The sequence below is a fragment of the Syngnathus floridae genome, chromosome 5, assembly GCF_059516105.1.
Source record: "Syngnathus floridae isolate MCC-2025c chromosome 5, RoL_Sflo_1.0, whole genome shotgun sequence".
Lineage (NCBI taxonomy): Eukaryota > Metazoa > Chordata > Actinopteri > Syngnathiformes > Syngnathidae > Syngnathus > Syngnathus floridae.
Window position 1 is genome coordinate 12,276,958 of NC_142417.1, and position 22,119 is coordinate 12,299,076.

The 22,119-nt window shown below is 41.4% G+C and overlaps 3 protein-coding genes across 5 annotated transcripts; 2 read left to right on the forward strand and 1 right to left on the reverse strand.

Annotated features, from left to right (window-relative positions):
- Positions 1 to 444: 444 nt before the first annotated feature.
- Positions 445 to 2,573, forward strand: rnf181 (ring finger protein 181). Of its 2 annotated transcripts, none has more exons than XM_088377268.1 (6): positions 445 to 550; positions 779 to 905; positions 1,510 to 1,640; positions 1,983 to 2,098; positions 2,208 to 2,282; positions 2,352 to 2,573. In XM_088377268.1, the coding sequence occupies exons 2-6, from the start codon at positions 820 to 822 to the stop codon at positions 2,409 to 2,411; spliced, it is 468 nt and encodes a 155-aa protein (XP_088233394.1). In that variant the 5' UTR covers positions 445 to 550; positions 779 to 819; the 3' UTR covers positions 2,412 to 2,573. The 2 variants fall into 2 exon arrangements, with proteins under 2 accessions (XP_088233394.1, XP_088233395.1); XM_088377269.1 differs by lacking the exon at positions 445 to 550 and adding an exon at positions 555 to 695.
- A 3,541-nt stretch (positions 2,574 to 6,114) lies between these two features.
- On the reverse strand, positions 6,115 to 14,399 carry LOC148398226 (transmembrane protein 150A-like). Its single transcript, XM_088376008.1, has 8 exons — positions 14,300 to 14,399; positions 12,202 to 12,465; positions 11,441 to 11,488; positions 11,255 to 11,341; positions 10,344 to 10,411; positions 8,831 to 8,958; positions 8,578 to 8,755; positions 6,115 to 8,457 (listed from the first exon to the last, which is right to left on the reverse strand). Exons 2-8 carry the CDS (start codon positions 12,264 to 12,266, stop codon positions 8,156 to 8,158), a joined length of 876 nt encoding a protein of 291 aa, XP_088232134.1. The 5' UTR covers positions 12,267 to 12,465; positions 14,300 to 14,399; the 3' UTR covers positions 6,115 to 8,155.
- Positions 14,400 to 16,131: 1,732 nt separating this feature from the next.
- LOC148398227 (potassium voltage-gated channel subfamily V member 2-like) lies at positions 16,132 to 18,980 on the forward strand. Of its 2 annotated transcripts, XM_088376007.1 has the most exons (3): positions 16,132 to 17,309; positions 17,373 to 17,561; positions 18,312 to 18,980. In XM_088376007.1, the coding sequence occupies exons 1-3, from the start codon at positions 16,233 to 16,235 to the stop codon at positions 18,576 to 18,578; spliced, it is 1,533 nt and encodes a 510-aa protein (XP_088232133.1). In that variant the 5' UTR covers positions 16,132 to 16,232; the 3' UTR covers positions 18,579 to 18,980. The 2 variants fall into 2 exon arrangements, with proteins under 2 accessions (XP_088232133.1, XP_088232132.1); XM_088376006.1 differs by having other exon boundaries at positions 16,132 to 17,561.
- The last annotated feature ends 3,139 nt before the right edge of the window (positions 18,981 to 22,119 follow it).

A 22,119-nucleotide genomic window follows, 5' to 3' on the forward strand; every position in this document is an offset into this window, starting at 1 on the left:
AAAAAGTAAGATTAGTCCTGTGAGCTGCATCTACTGCAGTTAGTTACCAACCCTTTTGTGTGACAGTGAAAGCTACTATGTACTTCTTAGGAACTGATTAATGCAAAGGGCTACCAGTTTGATACAAACATCTGAAATAACAAAATACCTTTATTAATATCATTGTAGCCCATGTTTGATATTCATTTATATGAAGCCACTGATAACGCCATTATGATTTCTCACAGAGAAAAATATCAATATGCAACACTTTTTTTATGAATCTCCTCTAGTGTTTTACATTTTCAAATTTGACATTTTTTCCGTTTCTTTTAAAATTGTATACTACATTTTAATGATGACTTTTGTAATGTAGTTTACTAATTTTGTTTTTAATTTAAAAAAAAAGCTGAGTAACTGGTGCACCGTGATTGGTGAAAAGCAATACCACGTGACAGGAATAGTACCGCCTTTCACTCGATGGCGCTGATTGGAGAAAACCATTATCACGTGATCGAGTCGGTTGTACCCGGAAGAATGACAACTGGTTCTTGTGACAAGACATTTCAAGGTACGTATGAGTGAAATCTGTCTTCTAGAAAGATGATTAAAGTTTAATACTTTTTAATTTTGACGAGCTCAAGAAGGAAATATATCTAACCAAACAGAACATTTTAGATGCTGCAGTTTTGTTTCTCTGTTCAACATGTTGACCGGTGATTAAATTCGAATTCTCTTACAGGAACTTTAATGCTTTCGTTCTGCGCGTTTTAATCACCGGGTTCACTTCACCTTTTAGCGCCTGTCGTTGGTTTTCCTGTGTTTTAACCAAAGAGCATCATGGCATCCTACTTCGAGGAGCATGACTGTGAGCCCACCAACCCTGAGGAACAGTACCGCCAGAACGCTCTACTTGAGCTGGCAAGGTGACAATCTACTATTTGAGCTGTCATTCCATATCCTTGAAGTCCAGCTAAGGTTCATGTACAAGTACTAGCATGCGCGTTTGTAAAGCTAAGTTGCGCGCTATGTGTAATACTAATGAAGCACTATATGTTAACTACTAGTAAATTTTTTTTATTGAATATTATTGTAACATGCAACTGTAACATGCACAGTTTGATCATGAACACTTTGTATAAAACTGATTCATTTGAAATTTATTGTATTACATTTATGTTATACTTTTAAAATTTTATAAAAACAAACTGCTTTTTAAAATATACAAATCTAATGTGCTAAAAAGTTAAATACAACTGAATTGGACTACCTCTAAGCTGTGATTCTTTTAGGTACCACTAGAGGGAGCCTACATACCACTAGTGGTTTCACACTCTAATCTATGGCAGTTTTGCCTCACAAGCGTCGTCATTGTCTGGCTGTACAAAAACATCGACCTTGAGCTGGATAATCAAGGTTATCCAAGTACTGCTCAGACGGTTTTCATTAGTCATGACCCAGCTTACGTTAGCAGTCATGACTTCATGATGCCATTTGACCTTTTATACTGACTTGTGTTTGCCTGTGAAGGTCTCTCATGCAGGGTTTGGACTTGATGGACTCGGGTGACTCATCAGACTGGAACCAGCGTCTTCCTCCTCCTGCTGCAAAAGTAGCTGTGCAGACGCTCAATGTGGTGGTTATTTCCCCTGAACAAGCAGGTGACAGCTCTATGAATTTAACACGAATAGTTTTGAATTCCGCTGACATATTCAAGAACAACAATGTATTTGTACCTGTTGGTATGTTGATAAAGGGTGACTGTATAAAAAGAGGAAAGTAGTTCCCAGGGATCTGTGACATGTTTTCAACAAAATACCCAACAAATCAAGAATTCTCTGACACGTTACACACTGTTTCTTGTCTTACTAAAATCAGCCCATTTGTGACGGCAACCTCATCTCTTACAAGTGAGCGACTGGACGTCATGCAAACACGATCGGTGTATATGACAGGTGCCGACCTAGCTGCTCTCTAATGTTAACTTGTCTTTCTTATTGCAGACAAAGGCCTGAAGTGTCCTGTTTGTTTACTGGAGTTTGAAGAGCAGGAGACGGTTCGAGAAATGCCTTGCAAACATCTTTTCCACTCTGGATGTATACTGCCCTGGCTGGGCAAGGTATTAAGAGCACACATTTTTTTGGTTCAGTCACTAGCAAGGCAGCATCTTGTCTCCTGTTGCAATATTATTGTATTTTTGTTTTGTTTTTTACCCTTTCAAACTCCAGACAAACTCCTGCCCGCTGTGTCGACTTGAATTACCAACTGATAATGCAGACTACGAGGAGTTCAAGAAAGACAAGGTGAGTGTGTATGCATGAACGCTGTACATTCACATGTAAGTGTTTGCTAAGTGTGTGTGTGTCCTGTAGGAGAGAAGAAAACAGAGGGAGCACAGACTGGAGGACCTCCATGGAGCAATGTACACATGACAGTGACCTTTCAACATTACTTGATATTCAGGACGTTTTTAAGCATCAGAGTCAACGTACACACATTCTAGCCTTTAATATGCAGCATTGACTCAGTATTGTTTATACAATTTCCTCCAAAGTATATAATTTATTATATAAATGATGTGACTTTTGTTTTTATCAGTTGTCCTAGTTTCATTCCATACATGTTATTTGAAAATGTCAACCACAATCCTTTACTGTGCACTAGTACTGTATTGTATAAATTATGGATTATGCATCTCTGCAACACAACCTATCTTTACATGGGTTGTATTCCCCCCCACAACTTCTGAATGGGTCTCATGGTGTGTTTTGTCTGGTTGTGTAACTATTTTTAAAACCGCATAATGGTCTACTGTGGGGCTGCTGTACTGTACCGTCTAAATCAGGAGTCTCAAACTTACAGCCCACGGAACATTTGTCGGCTGCAGGCTGACATTTTGTAGCCTCTTTCTTGACATCTAAGTTTAATATTGGTGTACACCCTCTTTTTTGCCCCATTGTTGACCTGAGTGCCCCCTGCCCCACAGGTTGAATGAAGGAAAAAATATTTTGACACCCAGTCGCAATCTTTATTAAAACCTCCCTCAAAAAGGAAAGTTCGCAACGAGAATAGCTGATTTCAAGAAAAGCAGACAAATGGTTTTTTTGTTGTTGTTGAGCACAAGGTCACCCTGACATGCACAGAGAGACATGACCTTGAATGCACAGAGAGCTTAAGAAATCAAGTGCTGAGTATGCAAAGTACCAGGGTGAGAGGGAGAATCGTGTCACCTATCTTGTTCACATTCTGAAGAACTTGATGTTCTGAAGTGTTTTTTGGTAATGAAGATTGAGAAGATTAGATCTTGTACTTGTGAATACTTGAACCCCTTTTAGGTGGACACATGTAGAATATATCACCAGCAATCAACGTCAATTGAGTTTGAGATAGTGTTGGCTCGTGAGTAAATGAATCGTTCAAGGAATCGAATTTTTCCAGTGAACGAGAGTGAAAGAATCACTTCCTAAAGTGATTCGTTGTTTTTTCAGTTCATACCAGTAGGTGTCGGTAATGCGCATTGAACCTGGTGCCATCTCGCCGTAAAACAAAACGAAGAAGAAAATGATGTAAATTCTCATTCACGAACGAGTCGTGAATTGCATTTCCCGTTCACCAACTGAACGGATCTGTGAGTGAACGAGTCATTAAGTGAGTGATTTGCAATTCCAGTTCATCGCGACAACGGATCAGTGAGGGAACGAATCATGACTATCCCGTTCGCGAACGAGATAATGGGTGAACTGCCTTCCTTCCCGTGCATCAACGGATCAGTCAGTGAACGTGTTGCGTCTCCCTCCTGGCGTGAACTATGTAAGCCAGAATGTCGATTTGCCAAGGAAAGAAAGAGCCACTCAATGAAACACCACTTCTTTTAAGCGCGTTTTCTCCAAGCTAACGGCTAACTTTATTGCATGAAGGGATGCGCCGTTATGCAACAACGGGGAGATTATGCTTCTCTTTGTGTAATCTTGATTTTATAACACTTATAGTTTTTCAATAACGTTTATGCATATATACGCCTAAATATTGTTATCCAATATATTTACTGCAATTTCACATTGGATTGCTGGTTTGAAATTTACTTTTCATATTATTATTATTATTATTTTTAATAAACATTTATGTTAAAACTTGTCTGGTGTTTTATTCCTGTTTTTATATTCGCCAATTAAAACATAAAAATCAGACACTTGGTTAACTGCTTTATATGAAGATATGTATAGGTACACCTCATGGACACCAATAGGTACACTACACGAGGTAAAAAACCCCACTAAAGAATAAATAAATAAATAAATAAAGAGTTAATTGCACAATAAAAGCACATTTAGGTATATTCTCACACCTGGAATCGAACTAAATTCTCACTGAGCAAGAACCCATGTCACTAACCAGTCGGCTACTCCAACCTGGAACCCCATTGTCGTCTGCACTGTTTTGTACTAGCGATGTCCATTCCACTTCACGCAGGTATGCTTAACGAGGGAATCACACGGACACTCCATTAGATACACCGCCATTTTCAAGTGTAGCTAATAACAAGCCACTTTATTAGGGAAATATCATGGTCAAAGGTCACAGGTGTCACAAGCTTTAGTCCTTGGTGCCGCATTCCAACATGTTTTCCAAGATTCCCTCGTTAAGTGCACCTGCGTGAAAAGTTTTAGCTCCTGCAGCACGTGAAAATGACCAAATCTTTTCACGCAGGTGTGTTTAACGAGGGTAACTTGGAAAACATTGGAACGCGGCCCCTTGAGGACTGGAGGTCGACACCCCTGGTTGAAGTGAAAAGTGCCACACCCGCCCTCACCCCCACTTTCTGATTGGCTGTTTGATCTGTGACGTCACTTGGAGACTCCTTTAGGTACACCGCCATTTTCTAGTATACCTAATAACAGGCCACTTTATTAGGGAAATATCATGGTCAAAGGTCACAGGTGTCAAGCTCTAGTCCTTGGGGCCGCATTCCAACATGTTTTCCAAGATTCCCTCGTTAAGTGCACCTGCGTGAAAAGTTTTAGCTCCTGCAGCACGTGAAAGGACCTAAAACTTTTCACGCAGGTGCGTTTAACGAGGGTGACTTGAAAAACATATTGGCACGCGGCCCCTCGAGGACTGGAGGTTCGACACCCCTGGTTTAAGTGAAAAGTGCCACACCCGCCCTCACCCCCACTTTCTGATTGGCTGTTTGATCTGTGACGTCATTCGGATACTCTTTTAGGTACACCGCCGTTTTCAGGTACGTTCGCGAAGATTCACGCGTGAGTGACAGACAGCGTTGTGCTATGCTAGCCGACACACGTTATGCCGACATTGATGTTTTAATTTTGTATTTGTTGGATTGTAGTTGATGGTGTTATTATACCGAATGTGTTTGGGTTTGAATAAAAGGTTGAGAAAAAAAAATCGTTATGCCGACATTTGTTATTTGGGGGGGACACCAACTCATATAACAACGTAAAACACATATTGTCATATAAAGCAGTTAAGCTAATGTCTGATTTTTATGTTTTAATATGCGAATATAAAAAAAAGGAATAAAACACCAGACAAGTTTTAACGTAAATCTTTATTTAAAAATAATAACGGGTGAATGGGAAATGCAATTCACACTCGTTCGTGAACGTGAAGTTACATCATTTTCTTCTTCGTTTTTTCCTTATTTTTCGTCATTTTCTTCTTTGTTTTGTTTTACAGCGAGGTGGCACCAGCTTCAATGCGCATTACTGACACCTACTGGTTGAAGTTATATGAACTGAAAAAGAACGAATCACTTTAGGAAGTGATTCGTTCAGTCGTTCACTCAAAAAAGTCGTTATTTTGAACGAGTTGTTTGAACGAATCTTTTGAGTGAACTGATTCTAAAGATACAGTTCACTTAAAAGAACTGGAATGCACATCACTAGTTTGAGACTCCTGATCCTAACTAAATCTTTGACATTTGAACAGAGGTCAGCAGGACTTGATAGTTAAGTTTCGATTTATTTTTTCTTAACTGATATTTTTAAATAAATCAATTTTATAAAGTGCTTGATTCCTGTGTGAGGGATACAGCAGTCCCATAATTCAACATCATGCTAGGATGCCTCCAAGGTAACCATTTGACACTAAGTACTTGAATAACTGTCTGAGACATTGTCATAATTTAAGATTTTATTTCAGATTTTAATATAAATCTCTGTCAAATTAAAATACCTAACTGATAGACAAAGCATACATATTTACAGAATGTAAAGAAATCAATAGCAAGTGTGTAATTGGGGATCTCATTTGACACAAGTCAAATTCATCGTGTGTCTCTGTGATCAGAGTTCACACCGGCCATTCACGGTTACGGATGAGTTGGGGCCTTTCCCCGCTGACTTGGGGCGAGTGGCGGTGTACACTCTGGAGTGGTCGCCAGCTAATCGCAGGGTAGTACATGCCATAGAGAATAATAAATCCAACCCTGCTGTGATGGCTCATACTATGATACTCGTACATACAGCTGCCTGTAAAAGTCACACAATGTGACCAAAATGGTGAACATGGCTAAGGCTCAACACAAACTCCCAAAAAAAGGAAACATGTTCATTCCTCTGGCACATAATGAGGGATAAGGCTAAATCCATTTACTCACAAATGTGTCCACTTTTTGGAAACATAAATCGATCAAAATTGGCAGAGAGGTACTAGGAACATGACATGAGCACACATTTTTATCTTGATGATAGAATTTGATAAAGAAGAAACTGGATGGCTTTGAGCAGGATACTGAGTCTGTCTCTCCTACGTACAAAGGTACAAGTTTCAACAAGTTCCAGCCAAACTCAAAGTGAAAGCGTTAAAACTCAAACTGAATAAATTCTGCAGTAGCTAATCGATCAGATGATGTCATGACTGATGCAGTGAGTAGTAGAATGTGTTGACTTTTTCTGTTAGTGGTTTAGTCCTATTTGTTTCAAGGGTGGAGGTCATTCCCTTCTATAGATTGAATTTCCCTTCTGGGCATCCCAAATTAGTAGTAGCTGAATTGTCTATAATCTAAGCGTGCAATTACAATGGGCAATTTGAATGGTACTGGACTTGGGTGCAAGACTTCCCTTCACTTTCTCTCCTCCACTGTCTTACAGACACGCCTATCTATATTCATGGTCCAATTTTAAAAACATTATTGGCGTCAAGTGGGCTCAAGCACAATACAAACGGCCTAGTGTGAACATGTCTTAAATGTAGAATGAAACAATCATGCAGCTTATGGGCCATCATGGCTCCATCTGCTCAAACACAAGGGCAGCTGATCTGATCAAGGATCATCATTAGAAAAAAAGCTTCAAATTCAAAGCATTCTGAAGAGAAACGATGATTCAACTTAATACTCGACGTGCCATAATGAAAGCTAAACAAGGCCGTTATCTGCTGTCAACATTCTGACATTAAAGCAAGGCCACAGCACCCAATAAAATGATAAAACTTGTGTAAAAAAAAAAAAAAAAAAAAAAAAAAAAAAAAAAAAAAAAAAAAAAAATTTCGTCCATCAAGGCATCCTCGTTGTCCAACTACAGATTGCAACACTTTTCAGGTAAGCTTCCAAACACCAACGGGATGTTGCCCAATTCTAAATCGAAAAGAGTTCACGGTCCAAGATTCAACCTAACACCAACTTTGAAAGAAAAAAAAAAAAAAACTGCTTCAAGTCATGCCTCGTCTTGCAAACAGACACGCCCGCATTTCAATTTGAAACAACAAAATCACAAAGATAAATATAAACAAAGTAAAAACATCATGATTGGAACCATCTTGGAAACATTCAGCGCTCAAAGAACATTGACATGGTCCTAGAGCATCACAACAAATGCCTTTTTTGCTGAATTTAATAAGACGCCAAACAAAAGAATTATGCACTGAATTGAGAGTGGAAGGACTTTTTTGCGGGGTGTTGCAAGTTGGGGCACTTGTAGGTCAAGGTCGTGGTGCTTCACTTTTTGTATGACTTCCTTAAATTCTTTTTAGACTGCACCTGCTCACCAATCAATCTGGTTGGCACCTTAATTGTAGGGAGAGGGGGGAGTTATTACAGCATTACGGGTGTTGATTGAATTTGTTCTAAAACAGAACTAGTCTCTCCCTTGGTATGCTACCTCGGTCATCTCCGTCATCCACGTGGTAGGCATCCACAGAGCTTCTCCGCGAAGGGCTACAACATGGCTATACTCTCAGGGGTACAGTTGAGATGAGTGGACGTGCTGCTGCCCCCGGGCGACTTAAGACCCTTCGCAGCCCCGCTCAGCGTGGAGTCCCGGGCCCCGGGGCCCAAGATCACCCCGGAGCCATGGCGGAGACAGTGCTGCAGACCGGTCATCATGGTCTCACCGGTGACCGTGCCGAACTCGTAGGTGAAGGTGCCGTAGAAGACCAGGATGTCCACGGTGAAGCCCCACTCGCAGATAGCTGCGGCGTGCTGGAGCGTGAAGCTCTCGTGTACAAAGAAGATGCCGCCTGGGAGCAGGAGCTTAAGGAACAAGCAAGAGAAGGTAGCTGGGGCTGCTTGGCCATTTCAAAAAGAAAAGTCAGCAGAAATAGACAAATCGTCTTGAGCGAGTGACAAGAAAAGGATACTGAGTATGAGGGAGACCATAGCTCCGAGTGCCAGAGCCACCCGGAAGTGAGCCATCCAGTAGTCAAGGGCGGTGACGGCCACCCGATAGGTGAGCACACACTGCAGGCACACGAAGAGCAGCCCCGCTGGGAAGGCCACGCCGGCGCCCACATAGTGAAGAGACTTGGCGTGGTCAACCTATCACACACGCGGGCCGGCGTGCAACATCATGTTCGAAACGTGGAGGTTAACGTGAGGAGCGAGTAAATTTACCTGAAAGTTGCCCACCATGACCAGACCCACTGCGTTGATGCAGCCCGCCACCAGAGCGCAGGTGTTGACCCAACATCCGTGGCTATGCTCGATCACCTGGGCGTAGCGCAGAAGGCACACCATCACCACTGCGGAGAAAAAGCACACAGCACGTTGAGATACAAACCTGAGAAAAGTTGGCGGTGGTTTCACTACTGGATGTGTATTTCAAAAACAAGCAGAGAATGGTGGCCATTTATTCCCAGCAAAAGCGGTTATTGAGCGACATGTCGGAAACATTTGACCCGATGTCTACGTGAGTGAGAGAGCAGGAGGGAAGACCGCATTACTCATACCACGACGGCCATACGGTCCAGTCGAGCAATGCATCTTTGCTGGCTTACTTTTATGCTACATTAAATACTTGAATGTTTAAAATATGAATTAAAAGCAGTGGTGATCTGGCATGACAGGAGGAAGAGCAGTAATGGAGGAAGGCCGTGGAGGGTGCAAGAAGGCGAGAGGCCAGCGGAGGGACGTCGGGGGAAGGAAACTGTATTCATTATTGATTTAGAGTACTCAGGCTATTTTAAGCCCCTCCGCAGCTCAAGACGCTGACATGGGCACCACGTACAAACGCATGCGCGCACACGCACGACAGCTATACAAGTAGATTAGCATCCGCATGTGTACACAGGAAATGATCTTTTTACCCAGGGTAGTTTCTCATTCATCCACCATCATTTAACGTGTCACCATGTTGATACAAAATTGTTACTTCATTGCGGTACGTTGTTTATAGAATTTTGTGGGGGAGTTGATTGAATCCATTTTGAATCCATGAACGCTGTAACATTATAAAATCGAAGTGCTATAAATACTTTCTGGATACTTTATCAAATATTCTGCCACTGAAGAAAATCACTGTCAGCTTTGACCGACGCTGTCCGAAAGGTCATAATAAAATGTTCCTAATTTGCTGCGGTGTAGAACTGTACTGCATCATAATCATCTCATATTTTAGTGACCTCAATTGTGAGTCAAATATTTTCAGAACAGCTTTTGGTATAATAATGAACATTGTTAGCAAAACCTTTTGGCCAATGTCAATGAAAACTGATCAAACGACAGTTGTACATAAAGAATATTTATTACAGGTCTTGTATTGAAATTTATTACATTGAGGCTGGTTGATGTATGGTCCTACTGGATGTAGACTACACTCGTGGAAGGTGACATCATTATGTTACAATCGGCCAGGTAAAAATAAATACAGTAAGTTGTTTTTGCAGCGATTTTGGGCAAGTGTTGCCAAATTACATATTTTTTGGAACCTTTGTTTCAGGTTAGAAGTGTTTCATGCTAGCGCAATAATGCATTAATAATGACAAATTATTGTATGTGATAAAAAAAAAAGGCCTGCCCGAGGAAACAGAGCATCTATTGAAAGACACAAGTTTTGTCAAGCACAGCATGAGACCGGCAACCTGCATTGGCATGTTTTGTGTTTGGTTGATTTCAGCGAATATCTTACCCATGAAGGCTCCAACATTGCCAATGAGGCTAAACAGGCAGCTTTCGGGAGGGTAAGAACCACATTTACTGCAAAAGATGAAGACAACATGGGGTGTTAACAACATTTCACATCAGGGCAGCAACTATTGATTATTTTAATAACCAATTAATCCATCAACTCTTTTAGCGATTCGTCGATGAACCTGACCAAATTAAACATGTTTTAATTTACATCCCTTTATTACGAAATACAACATTATTTCAAAACCAAAGTGCAAAAAACAAATTATGATTAATGCTTTGGTTGATCATGTGTTGGAAAAGTAATTTTTTTTATTTAACACAAAGCTTATTCCGCTTTCATAGAGTACAGAGATTGGATATTTTATTTACTGTTGTTGAGGGATTTTGAGGATGTGAGCATAACAAAAAAAAATATATTAGCAATTAAAGCATTATCTAAAATATAATTGATTAGTTTAATAATCGATTAGTTGTCGATTAATCAATTACACGTCACACTAATTGACTTATAAAGGCTCTGGCCACAGTTGCAGAGTTTGGTTAAAATTGGCAAACCAAAAAATAGATTTGTCAGCCCATGCTTTTTTCACACAGCGACATGACCTCATTAGCACTGCTATACAGCCTCCATCCTGACTCCGATTAATACTACCTCTGAAGTGATAGGTTTCCTTCTCGATTCCTTCACACTGAACAGCACCATAGGAAAAGGGTGTAACACTTTTTTTTTTTTTTTTTAATCATTGCCTGCATAAATCCCTGAGCACCTTGCGATGACTTTTCGTACTTTTCTGATGACATGAGGTTTTGCAAAGAGTGAATCAATTATGTCACTGTGTGCATTTCTAGGTCTGTGGGCCACATGGTGGCGAAGTTGAAGAAGGTTAATGAGGTAAAAGAGGACACCTGATGAGGGGGATGTCCTGGATAGTGCAACAGGTCTTAGGAAAGCCTGGTCGGAGCAGCTCCTCTGTGCATGTTACATTGTAGGTCCTGCAGGCATGACACGGGACAGCTCATAGTGAATAATTCTAGAATCTGAGATGTGACAGCATGTCGGCACTTTTCTCAAATGAAATAAGGATTACTTGCCAGTTCTCTACAGGACAAACGTGGTGATTCATTACAGCCATGGCGTACCTGTGGAGTAAACAACACGATTTCAAGAAAATTATGACAAGAGGTTACTCATGGCAGTTCAAATAAACGTGTTGTATATTTTTGGTGAGCAGCAGCAGCAGCAAATTAATATCGTGATTCACGGGTTGTTCTTTGCGCACAGTGCATCACGGGTTGTTGACCTTTTCAAAGCTGAGAGTCACGTACTTCTTGATGCGAAGGGCTTTCTCGCTTGTGAAAACACACATTTGATCAAATAACCTTTAATATCTATTATATGCTAACAATACGTGAAGACACCCATCATGTTAATTATTTGTGACAATATTTTGGTAACGAATCTTTTTCAAGCAATCATGTCTAGAATATTTGGTAAACAATTTTCATGCAAACCCGCGGGCTACTCATGAGGTCCTTGGTGGCCCGTGAACACGTGACCCTTGCACTACATGCAGTGCTGCTTCCAAACACCAGGGTGAGCCATTGACACCAGAGCACGTGCTATTAGTTCTTTGGGTAATCGATGACAAGGGGGTCCCTTTGTACTTTGTACAGCGGTGTAAAACAAAACAAGACTCACAAGAAGGCACGTTCGCCAAGCAATCTTAATGATGGGGTCACGTCGAAAATGACCTATCTTGAACATTTTAGTCCACATACTTTGTGTAAAAGAGGTTTCTGAGAGACGGTTGAGGACACATGATAAGGTTTGAAGGCAGACGTGCACCACTCACACGATCCATATTCCCGTGATGGAGAAGGCAGACAGGCTGACCGGCAGGACGATCCAGGCAGTCATTGGGCTGGCAGTGAGCTGGCTTTGTCCCAAGCATGTGGTGAGAGGGCGGCTACAAGTCGGAGCAGCGGCACGACACGGGGAGCAGATGGGGTCGGGTGGGTTTGCGGGGTCACTAACACACGGGGGAACACACAGGGAGGGGGAGGGGGGGTACAAAAGGACAGAAGGACGCGTCTGCTCCAGGAAGCCCGCCTTCAGCCTGACAGAGGAAACAATAACATTTTTTTACAGCATTGACCGGTGTACAACTGCACTCTGCCGTACTTTGGACTTTTGTCATGTAAAATTGTAATGTCATCAAAAGACATTTTCATCTTTTTAAGGATAAAATATTTGCTGCAGCTCTTGTATATTTTGTTTCATATTTTGAAAGGGTTGGAGCAGGTCAGTGTATATATACCATGAAGGTTGTTCAACAAACTAATTTGCTTTCTTCCTACATGCACGGACGTGATAAAATCATGACCTGGGTTCACACAGAAAAACACTTTTCAAGCAGACTAGCGATCAACACTCCCTCAGTGGGATACAAGAACACTGGTCTGGCTGGCTTCTTGTGCTCCAAAGAGCAAAGCATCGCACATATTCGATCTAGTGTGCAGTCAGTGTCTCAGAAGTGGCCAAACCAGAATCTCTGTTTATTTTCTACCTTGTTACTAAATGTCAGCAAAAGCAGGTGTTTACACAGAAACCTAGCAAGCCTGTAAAAATATTTGACAACTTTTGTGCCCATGATGAGGGCAAGAACAAGAGTTATCGATATCGCCAACATAGTGACTTGGTCACCAGGTCCCTCTGACCGCACTAGCAACACATCTAGCAACTATAAGTGATGTTATTCAAGACTCCTAAAGACTTAGACTCCTTCCTGCGCTGGAGATGTTCACCCTTCTTCCTCCAGACTGCAAATGAACAGTGCTTGTGTGAAGCCACCAGAGGCTGACACAGGATGTCTCGTTTTACATGACCTTTACCAACTTTCCCCTTGGAGAAAGGGTCTTGGTTTCCAAGGACATGTCTCACTGACATTTAAATACCTAACTAAGTACAGTTTTTTTTTTTTTTAACTGTAGTTTGTTGGCTGGAGATGTTAAGTATGTGTACTTTGACACTTCATTTATGTTGTAATCTTGCAGGTTATTCCAAACCCTTGTGTAAATACAGCTTTTGCTGAGTAATTACTCTCTGTAAACATTGAGGAACACTTCTCAAGGATAGTGATTTTCCCCACAAAATCAGACATGCTTGGTTACAAAATAATAGTGAAAACATGAGATCGAAGGACACATTGATAGTCGGAAAAGAAATTCATTGATGTTTTCAGGAATGACTTCTACCTGTCTGCTATATTTGAGGGGAAACTCCTCTATAGTCTCACATACCGCACCAATCAAAACCCTTACATGATTAAAACTGTCTAGTGCTCTGCCTTTATAAAAATGAAATTCAAACATAACCACAACAACTCCATCTGAAAGGTCTTTCTTTACGGTTCGGGGGCCTAAATGAACTAATGATCGCTTTCTCTTCCATATCATTGTCAATTCCAAAGTGACATAGATGACTAGCATGCAGCGTCAGAGACATATAACACTGCAGAGAAGAAGCATAGATCCTGCATGCAAGCATCGCGGAGTGTGCATGTCCTTATTTATTTGTGTTGGGGGGGGTTAGGAACACTACAGTGCAACTCGGAGCCAACCCGGGCTAACTATACATCCAGCATCACATGGGTTGGCTCACACAAGAGACGCAAGTTCATTTCGTGAAAGGTAAACGTGAGTGCAGCCCTGGTAAAAATATTCTTCAATTGTCCCGTCTGCTCAAATGAACCGCGCAACTGTTAGCAGCGTTAGCTTGACATCGCCAGTTCTACTGGGTGCACTTTGCCGGCTGGTCTTTACGATTGCCCGCATCTTCATTCCCGTTAACCTTCGCAACGAGCCGCTCATATGCGAATACAGTAAAGGACAAGTATGCTGATAGGTTAAAAAAAGCAAAACGTGCTTTCAAGATCATGAATTTGTACCTACCACCCGCCTGCAAGACCCTCGCTGCACACCAACAACCTTGGTTATCCCTCTAGAAATGTGCTCTCCCGTCATCAATGAAGGGTGCCACAAACCAGTTTCCGTTTTATCATTTTCAGAATAAGACTTTCATGTTTATCTGGATTTGTATTTTTCGTAAACTAACGATAGGACCTCACAATATACATAAGCAGTCTTACGTCATACATTTGTAACATTAGCTGCTGTAAGATTACGCATCGCATGCCTGAGTTTGAAGTTGGCAGCTGGTGTGTAATCTATAAGTACTGTAACTATTAATGGCCTTGTCAAGCGTAACAGTTTTGCCAGAGCTTTTATTTGTACAGAATCGCACGTGAGCTGGACGGCGTTGTAACATGTACCTTGACTCTCATGGTCCGGCCCTCAAAACTGTGGGCCACTTCTACTTCTGCATTATCTGGAAGAAAAACAGCCGACTAAAAAACTGTGTGTGTTTGTGTGTGGGGGGGGGTGGGGTGGAGTGGGGGGAAGTCATCACAAAACATAAACAAAAAAGTTAAAATGATTTATCGCTTTCTCTTTTCTCTGCCATTCTGACAGTGGTTTGGTGACTTTTTAAATCCCCTGCAGCACCACTCTTAATAATTGCATTATTGACCTTTTTTATTCCGTCAACAGACCTAAAAACAAAACTTGAAAAAATATTTCATAGAAATTAAAAATTAAATTATAAAGTCAGCTTGGACAGGCTCCAGCTCAGCCATTACATTATAACATTATAATGGATCTATAATGGAGAATGGCTGGATCTCATCTGTCACGTTACTTTATATGTTGCATTATTTTTTTTTGTCCTTCCTGCGGGTTGCAATACAAATCCATTTACATTCTTATTATAACACAGTACATTCTTAAATCTGGTGTTTCATCTTAATTTATATTCTGAATTGTTTTACATGGTTTGCTAAATTGATTAATGTTGGTAGTCTAGAATGTCATTGACCTTGCATAGTGTCATCTCTTATCTGGCTGCACTTGGGCAACAATCAGATGTGCAATATAAGTATCTGGTGCCGATACAAGGACATCCATCTCGTATCAATTTTATAAAGTACTAATCTTCATTTGCGTCACAAGTGAGCTATAAAGCCTATCCCAGCTAATTTGGTGAATAAATTTAACAATTTACACTCACAATAGACAGTTAAGAGTCTTTAATGACTCTAACTTGCATGGTTTGGGAATGTGGCAAGAAGTACCCAGCGAAAACTCATGCAAGCACGGAGGAGAACAAGCAACCACCCAGATGCTCAGTATGATACTTGTCAGGAAAAACAATGGATTATGTTAAAAAGGACCTTTGCTTAATTTAACTCTTAACAATGGAGCACCCACCCCCAATGTGGACATATAGAGGGGCTTACTATCTTAATCCTCTTGTAGTACGTATGTATCTGCTGTCTTAGTTCGAGGGAGGCAGAAACCTTGCATTGGGCTGAACCGCCAAGAATGTAAAGATTTAGTCTTCTAATTAACTATGAATGATTCATAATCGCTGAATTCGCCATTGTGTGAAATCTCACAATAAAAGTGTTTCATTATGAATTTTTTTTTGTGTAATTTCAGACGGCTGCAAAAAGGTTCATATACTTTTTTAACATCCTACTTGTATTCTTTGCTCACATAGTTTTCTTTAAATCACCTATCCAATCAATGCTGAGTCTAAATGATCGTTTATATATGTCCTGATGCATTTGTTCAGATATGCCAACCTGTCCACATTACCTCAGCCGGGGAGATCAACGGGGGATAATGCTATTTAGATGTCCTGTAAGCACATGGATCCTCTCAGTCAGCAACATTAATGGGGCCATGAGGCATCCTGCTTAGATCTTCCATGCTTAGGTAAAAGGCTGTTTGACAGAAGGAATGCTGGCAGCCTGTGTTAGCCGACATGGGGAGCACTGGCAAGATGTTCCAGTTCTTCAACAGGAGACAAAGTCTCTTCCCTAACTACAAAGTCACAGGTTGTGACGTTAATCGGAGATCTTCAGAGATTGTTTATCCGTCGGTAAAGGAGAGCTATGTGAGGACATGGAACTCCATGCAAGAGCTGAGCAAAGACATCTACGACATCTACGCCGAATATGAAGACGAAGATGATGATGCCCAGCAGGGCTCCTCCAAGCAAATTTCCCCATCCAAGAATTATATGATCAACATCAATGTAGGTGGGATGCCCTTCCAAATTGCCTACAAGATGGCAGCGAGGTACCCCAAGACCAGAATTGGACGACTGGCCACTTACACCGACCACAACATGAAAGTGGACCTGTGCGATGACTACAATGTGACCAACAACGAGTTCTTCTTTGACAGAGACCCCGAAATCTTTCACAGCATCTTCAATTTCTACCGGACCGGTGTGCTGTGGATCAAGGACGAGCTGTGCCCCCGCAACTTCCTGGAGGAGATCAACTACTGGGGGGTCAGGATCAAGAACACCCACCGCTGCTGCCGCATCTCCTTTGAGGAAAGACAGGATGAGCTGAACGAGCAACTGAAGATCCAGAGAGAGCTGGAAGCAGAGGTGGAGATCGAGGAGAACGAATCGCTATTTCAAGATATGTTCATGGGCCAAAGGCGCCGAACCATTTGGAACTTGATGGAGAAGCCGTTTTCTTCCATCATGGCCAAGTTGATGGCGGTGACTTCCAGTCTCTTCGTCCTGATCTCACTGGTGGCCATGACGCTGAACACAGTGGAGGAGATGCAGTACAGAGCTCATATGGGGCAGCTCAGTGGAAAGACTTACTGGGAGTACGTGGAATCCACGTGCATCGCCTTCTTCACCATGGAGTACCTGCTGCGTCTGATATCCACCCCAGACCTCAAAGCCTTCGGCAGGAGCGTGCTCAACACGGTGGACCTGATAGCCATCCTGCCTCTGTATCTCCAGGCCATTCTGGAATTCTTTGACAACAAGGAAAACTACATGAAGCACGAGGCCGACATGCAGGCCGTGGGCCAGGTGGGAAAGCTCGGACAGGTCTTGCGCATCATGAGACTGATGCGGATCTTTCGTATTTTGAAGCTGGCCCGACACTCCACGGGCCTGCGGGCGTTCGGCTTCACTCTGCGCCAGTGCTACCAGCAAGTCGGCTGCCTGTTTCTTTTCATCACCATGGGGATCTTCAGCTTCTCTGCTATGGTTTACACTGTGGAGCATGACATGCCCCAAACAAACTTCACCAGCATTCCTCATGCGTGGTGGTGGGCATCTGTAAGTATGTCTTCATAAAGTTGTAAGGTGCGGTGAAAAAATAGGCTAATTAGCCCCCTTTTTCCAACAACGAGGCTTCAAAATTCAATCACCTGCTTTGTGACTAAACTTACTTGAGGAATAAGTGACGCCTAAATGTGTCACCAAAACCCAGACGATGCCCTCTTCAGTTAATCGACTGACACATTCTATCCAAACGTGCGAGTCGGTCACAAAAATAAGTTCCGGAGGTGCCTGACACAGCTCTATAATAAAATGCATCATTTGTTTATAGTATGTTTTTAAGTGCAGATTGCAGAGTGCGTTGAACCTGCACTCAGCCACCACTTCAATGCCGTCCGTCCGTCCGTCCGTCCGCCCGCCCGCCCGCCCGCCCATCCATCCATCCATCCATCCATCCATCCATCCATCCATCCATCCATCCATCCATCCATCCATCCATCCATCCATCCATCCATCCATCCACGCACATTCACTCACATGATACACACAAGCATCCTAACATGCATGTTTTTGGAATGTAGCAAAAAACCTATGCAAGCATAGGGCTGAACAAGCAAATGCCATATGACCAGACTAAATTTAAGGTGCTTCTTAGAAGGCTTTTTTTAATATAAGTAGAATTTATAAGGATTTATATGGTATTTAAGAAATTGCGAAAGCACATCTTAAACAAGTCAGCAAAATACTGTTGAAACACTTCCTGTTCCTCATAATGATCGTGACTGCTCTCCCCTGAAAACTGCGCAGGTCAGCATCTCCACGGTGGGCTACGGCGATGTTTACCCGGAGACCATCCTGGGTCGCCTCTTTGCTTTCATCTGCATCGCTTTCGGAATCATCCTCAACGGTTTACCCATATCCATCCTCTTCAACAAGTTCTCAGACTACTACTCCAAACTCAAGTCCAATCAGTACACAGCCTCCCTGAAGAATAGAGGAAAAGTGAGATTCGCCAAGAGGACCGTGCAGAAGCTAAACGGCTGCTTTGGAAACAACCACTTCCATGCGAACTGAAGTAATTGTACTCCATAACATATTTGTGGAGTGTCATATTCTCTACTTTGCTGCCTTAACAAACCCGACTAGAGGCCTGATGCAGATAACGGCTTAATCGAAACCTCTTAGCAGCATAATAGATCAAAGTTGGCTGAAGATTAAATACCTGACCAGTCTCATCAACATTTGCTTTTAAAAGCAGGAACAATTTTAAATAAATCACCATAAAACAGAAAATTTACATGGACATAAATATATGTTTGATTATTATTGCTATTTATACTCCTATGTCAATAATCTGACCCGCCACATCATTTTATGTGGCCCCGCAAAGGCAAATCATATGTGTGCGCTCAATGTTTCCTAATATAAATAAACTGTAAATTGTCTTCCTTTTAATAAATGAGATATTGTAATGAATTTTTGTTTCAATCCCACTTTCAAAGTAAATCATAAAATTGTTGCTTTTTTTTTTTTACTAAATTCTGTTGTGCTATGTGATAATTTGAGTGGCCATCCATTTCTATTTAATTCAATAATGGCCCCACGAGAGAAACCATGACTACGATTTCGCCCACAACAAAACTGAGTTTGACACCCCTGGTCTGAAGGAATGTATGTCCCTACAAAGTCGAGTACCCAGAGAACACGGGAAAGTATGGTGAGAACATGGAAACATTTGCAATCGTTCTGTCCTGAAGAAGCTGTTGTTGGCCACAACTTCTGTGCAGACTCACCTACCAACACAACTTTTTGGATATATAAAATGGATGAATGGATATTATACATTTTAGAACTAGTGGAGTTTTTTTGCGGGGCTGGAATATAATAATAGTATTTGAATAAAATTCAAAAGGTTAAATTGGTTTGAGTAATGTAGGTAACTAAAAAAATGGAGAAAAGTAAAATATTTCCAGTAAACGTCCAGAAGGTGGCAGCACGTTGACAATGCCATGTCGTCGCTCAACCACGAAGTCAACTCCTCCCCCTCCCACAATCCTTTGCGGCGATTAAGTGACCTCTCCGATACTAACTGCTAGCCTGTCGATGAACCATGGCTCCCCCTGTCGCAGTGTCTCCATTGATTAAGGTCTGTTTACCACGTAATATCTTCAAGGCAATATCGGTGTTTGGTACAATTATATTCATCTTATCTCGCAATTTGCCATCTGCAGTTATTCAATGTGTCGCTGACCTAATGGTTTTTGCCCCCTTTTCTCTCAGCGCCATGACAACTAGTCATAAATAAAGAAATAAATAATAATAACGTGTGCTTTTACCTGGAACAATACTGAAGTGATGGTAAAAAATTGACCTCTTTTGCAGAATATCCAGCATCCTTTTATTTACACAAAGGAATGAATGGAAGCTTAAGGTTTTGAGGCACCGTTTTGAACTAACGCACAGGTCCCCGATTTACGACGACGTAACCCGAATTTGTAGTGGGAAGAGATCATTAACCAATGGTAACGTAGGAGTAAAGCCATAATGTAGGCAACTGCAGGTCGTAAATATTAAAGTGTAAAATTCTTAGCTGCTGGGAAAACTAGTTTATTGCACGCCCTTCGTAATTGCGAAAAATCTTGTGTCGAGGACTCTTTATCACATGGGTCGAGAATAATTATTCATGATAATCATCATGAATCATCATCATAATTCACCCATCCAACATGTTCATGTGTTGCATTCCAGACTGCCAGATATTCAGCTTTGATCGCTGGCATCTTTTATGGCAAGAGGAGATATGGTAAGTCGTCCCCTAAAACAGTGGTCCCCAACCTTTTTAGCACCAAGGACCGGTTATTGTCAGAGAATATTTTCACTAACCGGCTTTTAAGGTGTGGCTGATAAATACAACAAAATTAAATGATACAACACCAACAACATGAGTAATATTATATATTATTATATATTATATTCACGTCACAGAAGCGTAGGAGGGAATCCGGTCCATTTTTCAAAAATAAAAGATCGTTCAGACTCAGATGAATAAAACGAAAATAATGCAAGTTATTTATTCTTTCTTGTGCGGCCCGATACCAAACGATCCACGGAGTGGTACCGATCCACGGCTCAGCTCGGGGGTTGGGGACCACTGTCCGAAAATATGTTTGACTACAAACTCCACTGAGTATGAATATTGTTATCCACCTACTTTGAACACATTTCTCTCTCTTCAGATAACTTGAAGCCGATTGCAGCTGAGGAGAGGAGGATTGAGGAGGAAGAGAAGAAGGCCCGTGAGGAGCAGGAGCGCATTGCCAAGCAGCTAGCTGAAGGTAAACAAATGTGGTAGACATATTTAGGGCATGCTGAACTGTGAAACAAATTGCATATACGATAAAGCAGAACTGTTCCTGTTAGATGTTCTACTTGCAAATATAGTGACCTAATCATGTTTGACTTTTTCCTTACAGCAAACGAAGACACCATTCTGAAGTAAACCTTCATGTAGTTCCTAACTTGTCCTTCGTCATTTTGAAATGACCAATGTCGGTGCTCAACCATTCACACGCTCCCATGTTGTAGATATTGTGTAGAATAATTTATTTCTCTGCATTGCCTGTTTCTGCTCCTGTTTTAACAGTAATCATGTAAATAATTCGATCTTGCAAATGGGGGCTGGCTACAGCCCCCCCCTCTCCGCCACTGTTTTCCTATCCAACTGTTACATTAATTGTAAAATGCACTCCTAAACAATGTCAGGTTTCAATTTGTATGTAAGAGATCACAATTTGCTCAGTCTGTGGATTTGCTTGAATAAATGTAAGAGTGGTATCATTAATATGAAGTGCATTTTTTTTTTTTATTAGAAACACCAGATTCCTTATCATTTGATTGAGCTGCCCTATTAATCTCAAATATTTTCAATGCAAAGATGTGCATGGAAATTTGACGACTCAGTTTTCCATTCATTCATTTTGGTTGCTTGGAGCTCATCCTAGTTAGCTTTGGGTGAAAGGCAGACTTCTCCCTGCACTGGTTGCCACTCAATCATAGGGCATATGTAGTGACAACCAGCCAAGGCACCCATTTAAGAGAGACGTCATGGCACAGCACAAATCAAAAACACAAAAATAATGATCATCTAAATGTACTTATTTTGGTGTGATGCTATTTCAAGCGAGTTGCCAAACACTCAAATACAGAGGAAAGTCAGTATCTGAGAGTTGTGATGTGACTGGTCTCCGTTGACCTGACATGACGCCGGTCCAGACAACGTGAGGTCACGTCTGGTTAAGAAGGAGTGCCTCTTCAACTGGATCAGCCCAAGCCAGCAATCAGACTTAGCTAACACCTCAATGCAAGTTGCCAACAATAGCTGTACAAAGCTATTTATTCTATGGCTAAACTTAGTGCTGAGCTTCCGTAGTCAAAAATAGTTGTTCAGAAATATTGAGGGAAATTTATAGTGTTAGTATCAGCAAACTTCATATTACTAAAGCTTTGAATTGAAATTTCAAGATAAGTCCAGGTCAGTTGGAGTGAACATAATTGCCTGGCAAATTGTCTTAATTTTTACTAAATCAAACTAGTTTCCATGATTTATAAGTCCAAA

Bases quoted from the DNA above. Each gene is read 5' to 3' on its own strand.
- rnf181 (XM_088377268.1), top strand. From the start codon at position 820: ATGGCATCCTACTTCGAGGAGCATGACTGTGAGCCCACCAACCCTGAG. The intron at 906-1,509 runs GTGACAATCTAC...TTGCCTGTGAAG, and splicing joins GCTCTACTTGAGCTGGCAAG to GTCTCTCATGCAGGGTTTGG. The intron at 2,099-2,207 runs GTATTAAGAGCA...TTCAAACTCCAG, and splicing joins TACTGCCCTGGCTGGGCAAG to ACAAACTCCTGCCCGCTGTG.
- LOC148398226 (XM_088376008.1), bottom strand. From the start codon at position 12,266: ATGACTGCCTGGATCGTCCTGCCGGTCAGCCTGTCTGCCTTCTCCATC. The intron at 8,959-10,343 runs GTAAGATATTCG...TTTTCTCCGCAG, and splicing joins CAATGTTGGAGCCTTCATGG to TGGTGATGGTGTGCCTTCTG. The intron at 8,458-8,577 runs GTATCCTTTTCT...TCCTGCTCCCAG, and splicing joins TATGGTCTCCCTCATACTCA to GCGGCATCTTCTTTGTACAC.
- LOC148398227 (XM_088376006.1), top strand. From the start codon at position 16,233: ATGGGGAGCACTGGCAAGATGTTCCAGTTCTTCAACAGGAGACAAAGT. The intron at 17,562-18,311 runs GTAAGTATGTCT...AAAACTGCGCAG, and splicing joins ATGCGTGGTGGTGGGCATCT to GTCAGCATCTCCACGGTGGG.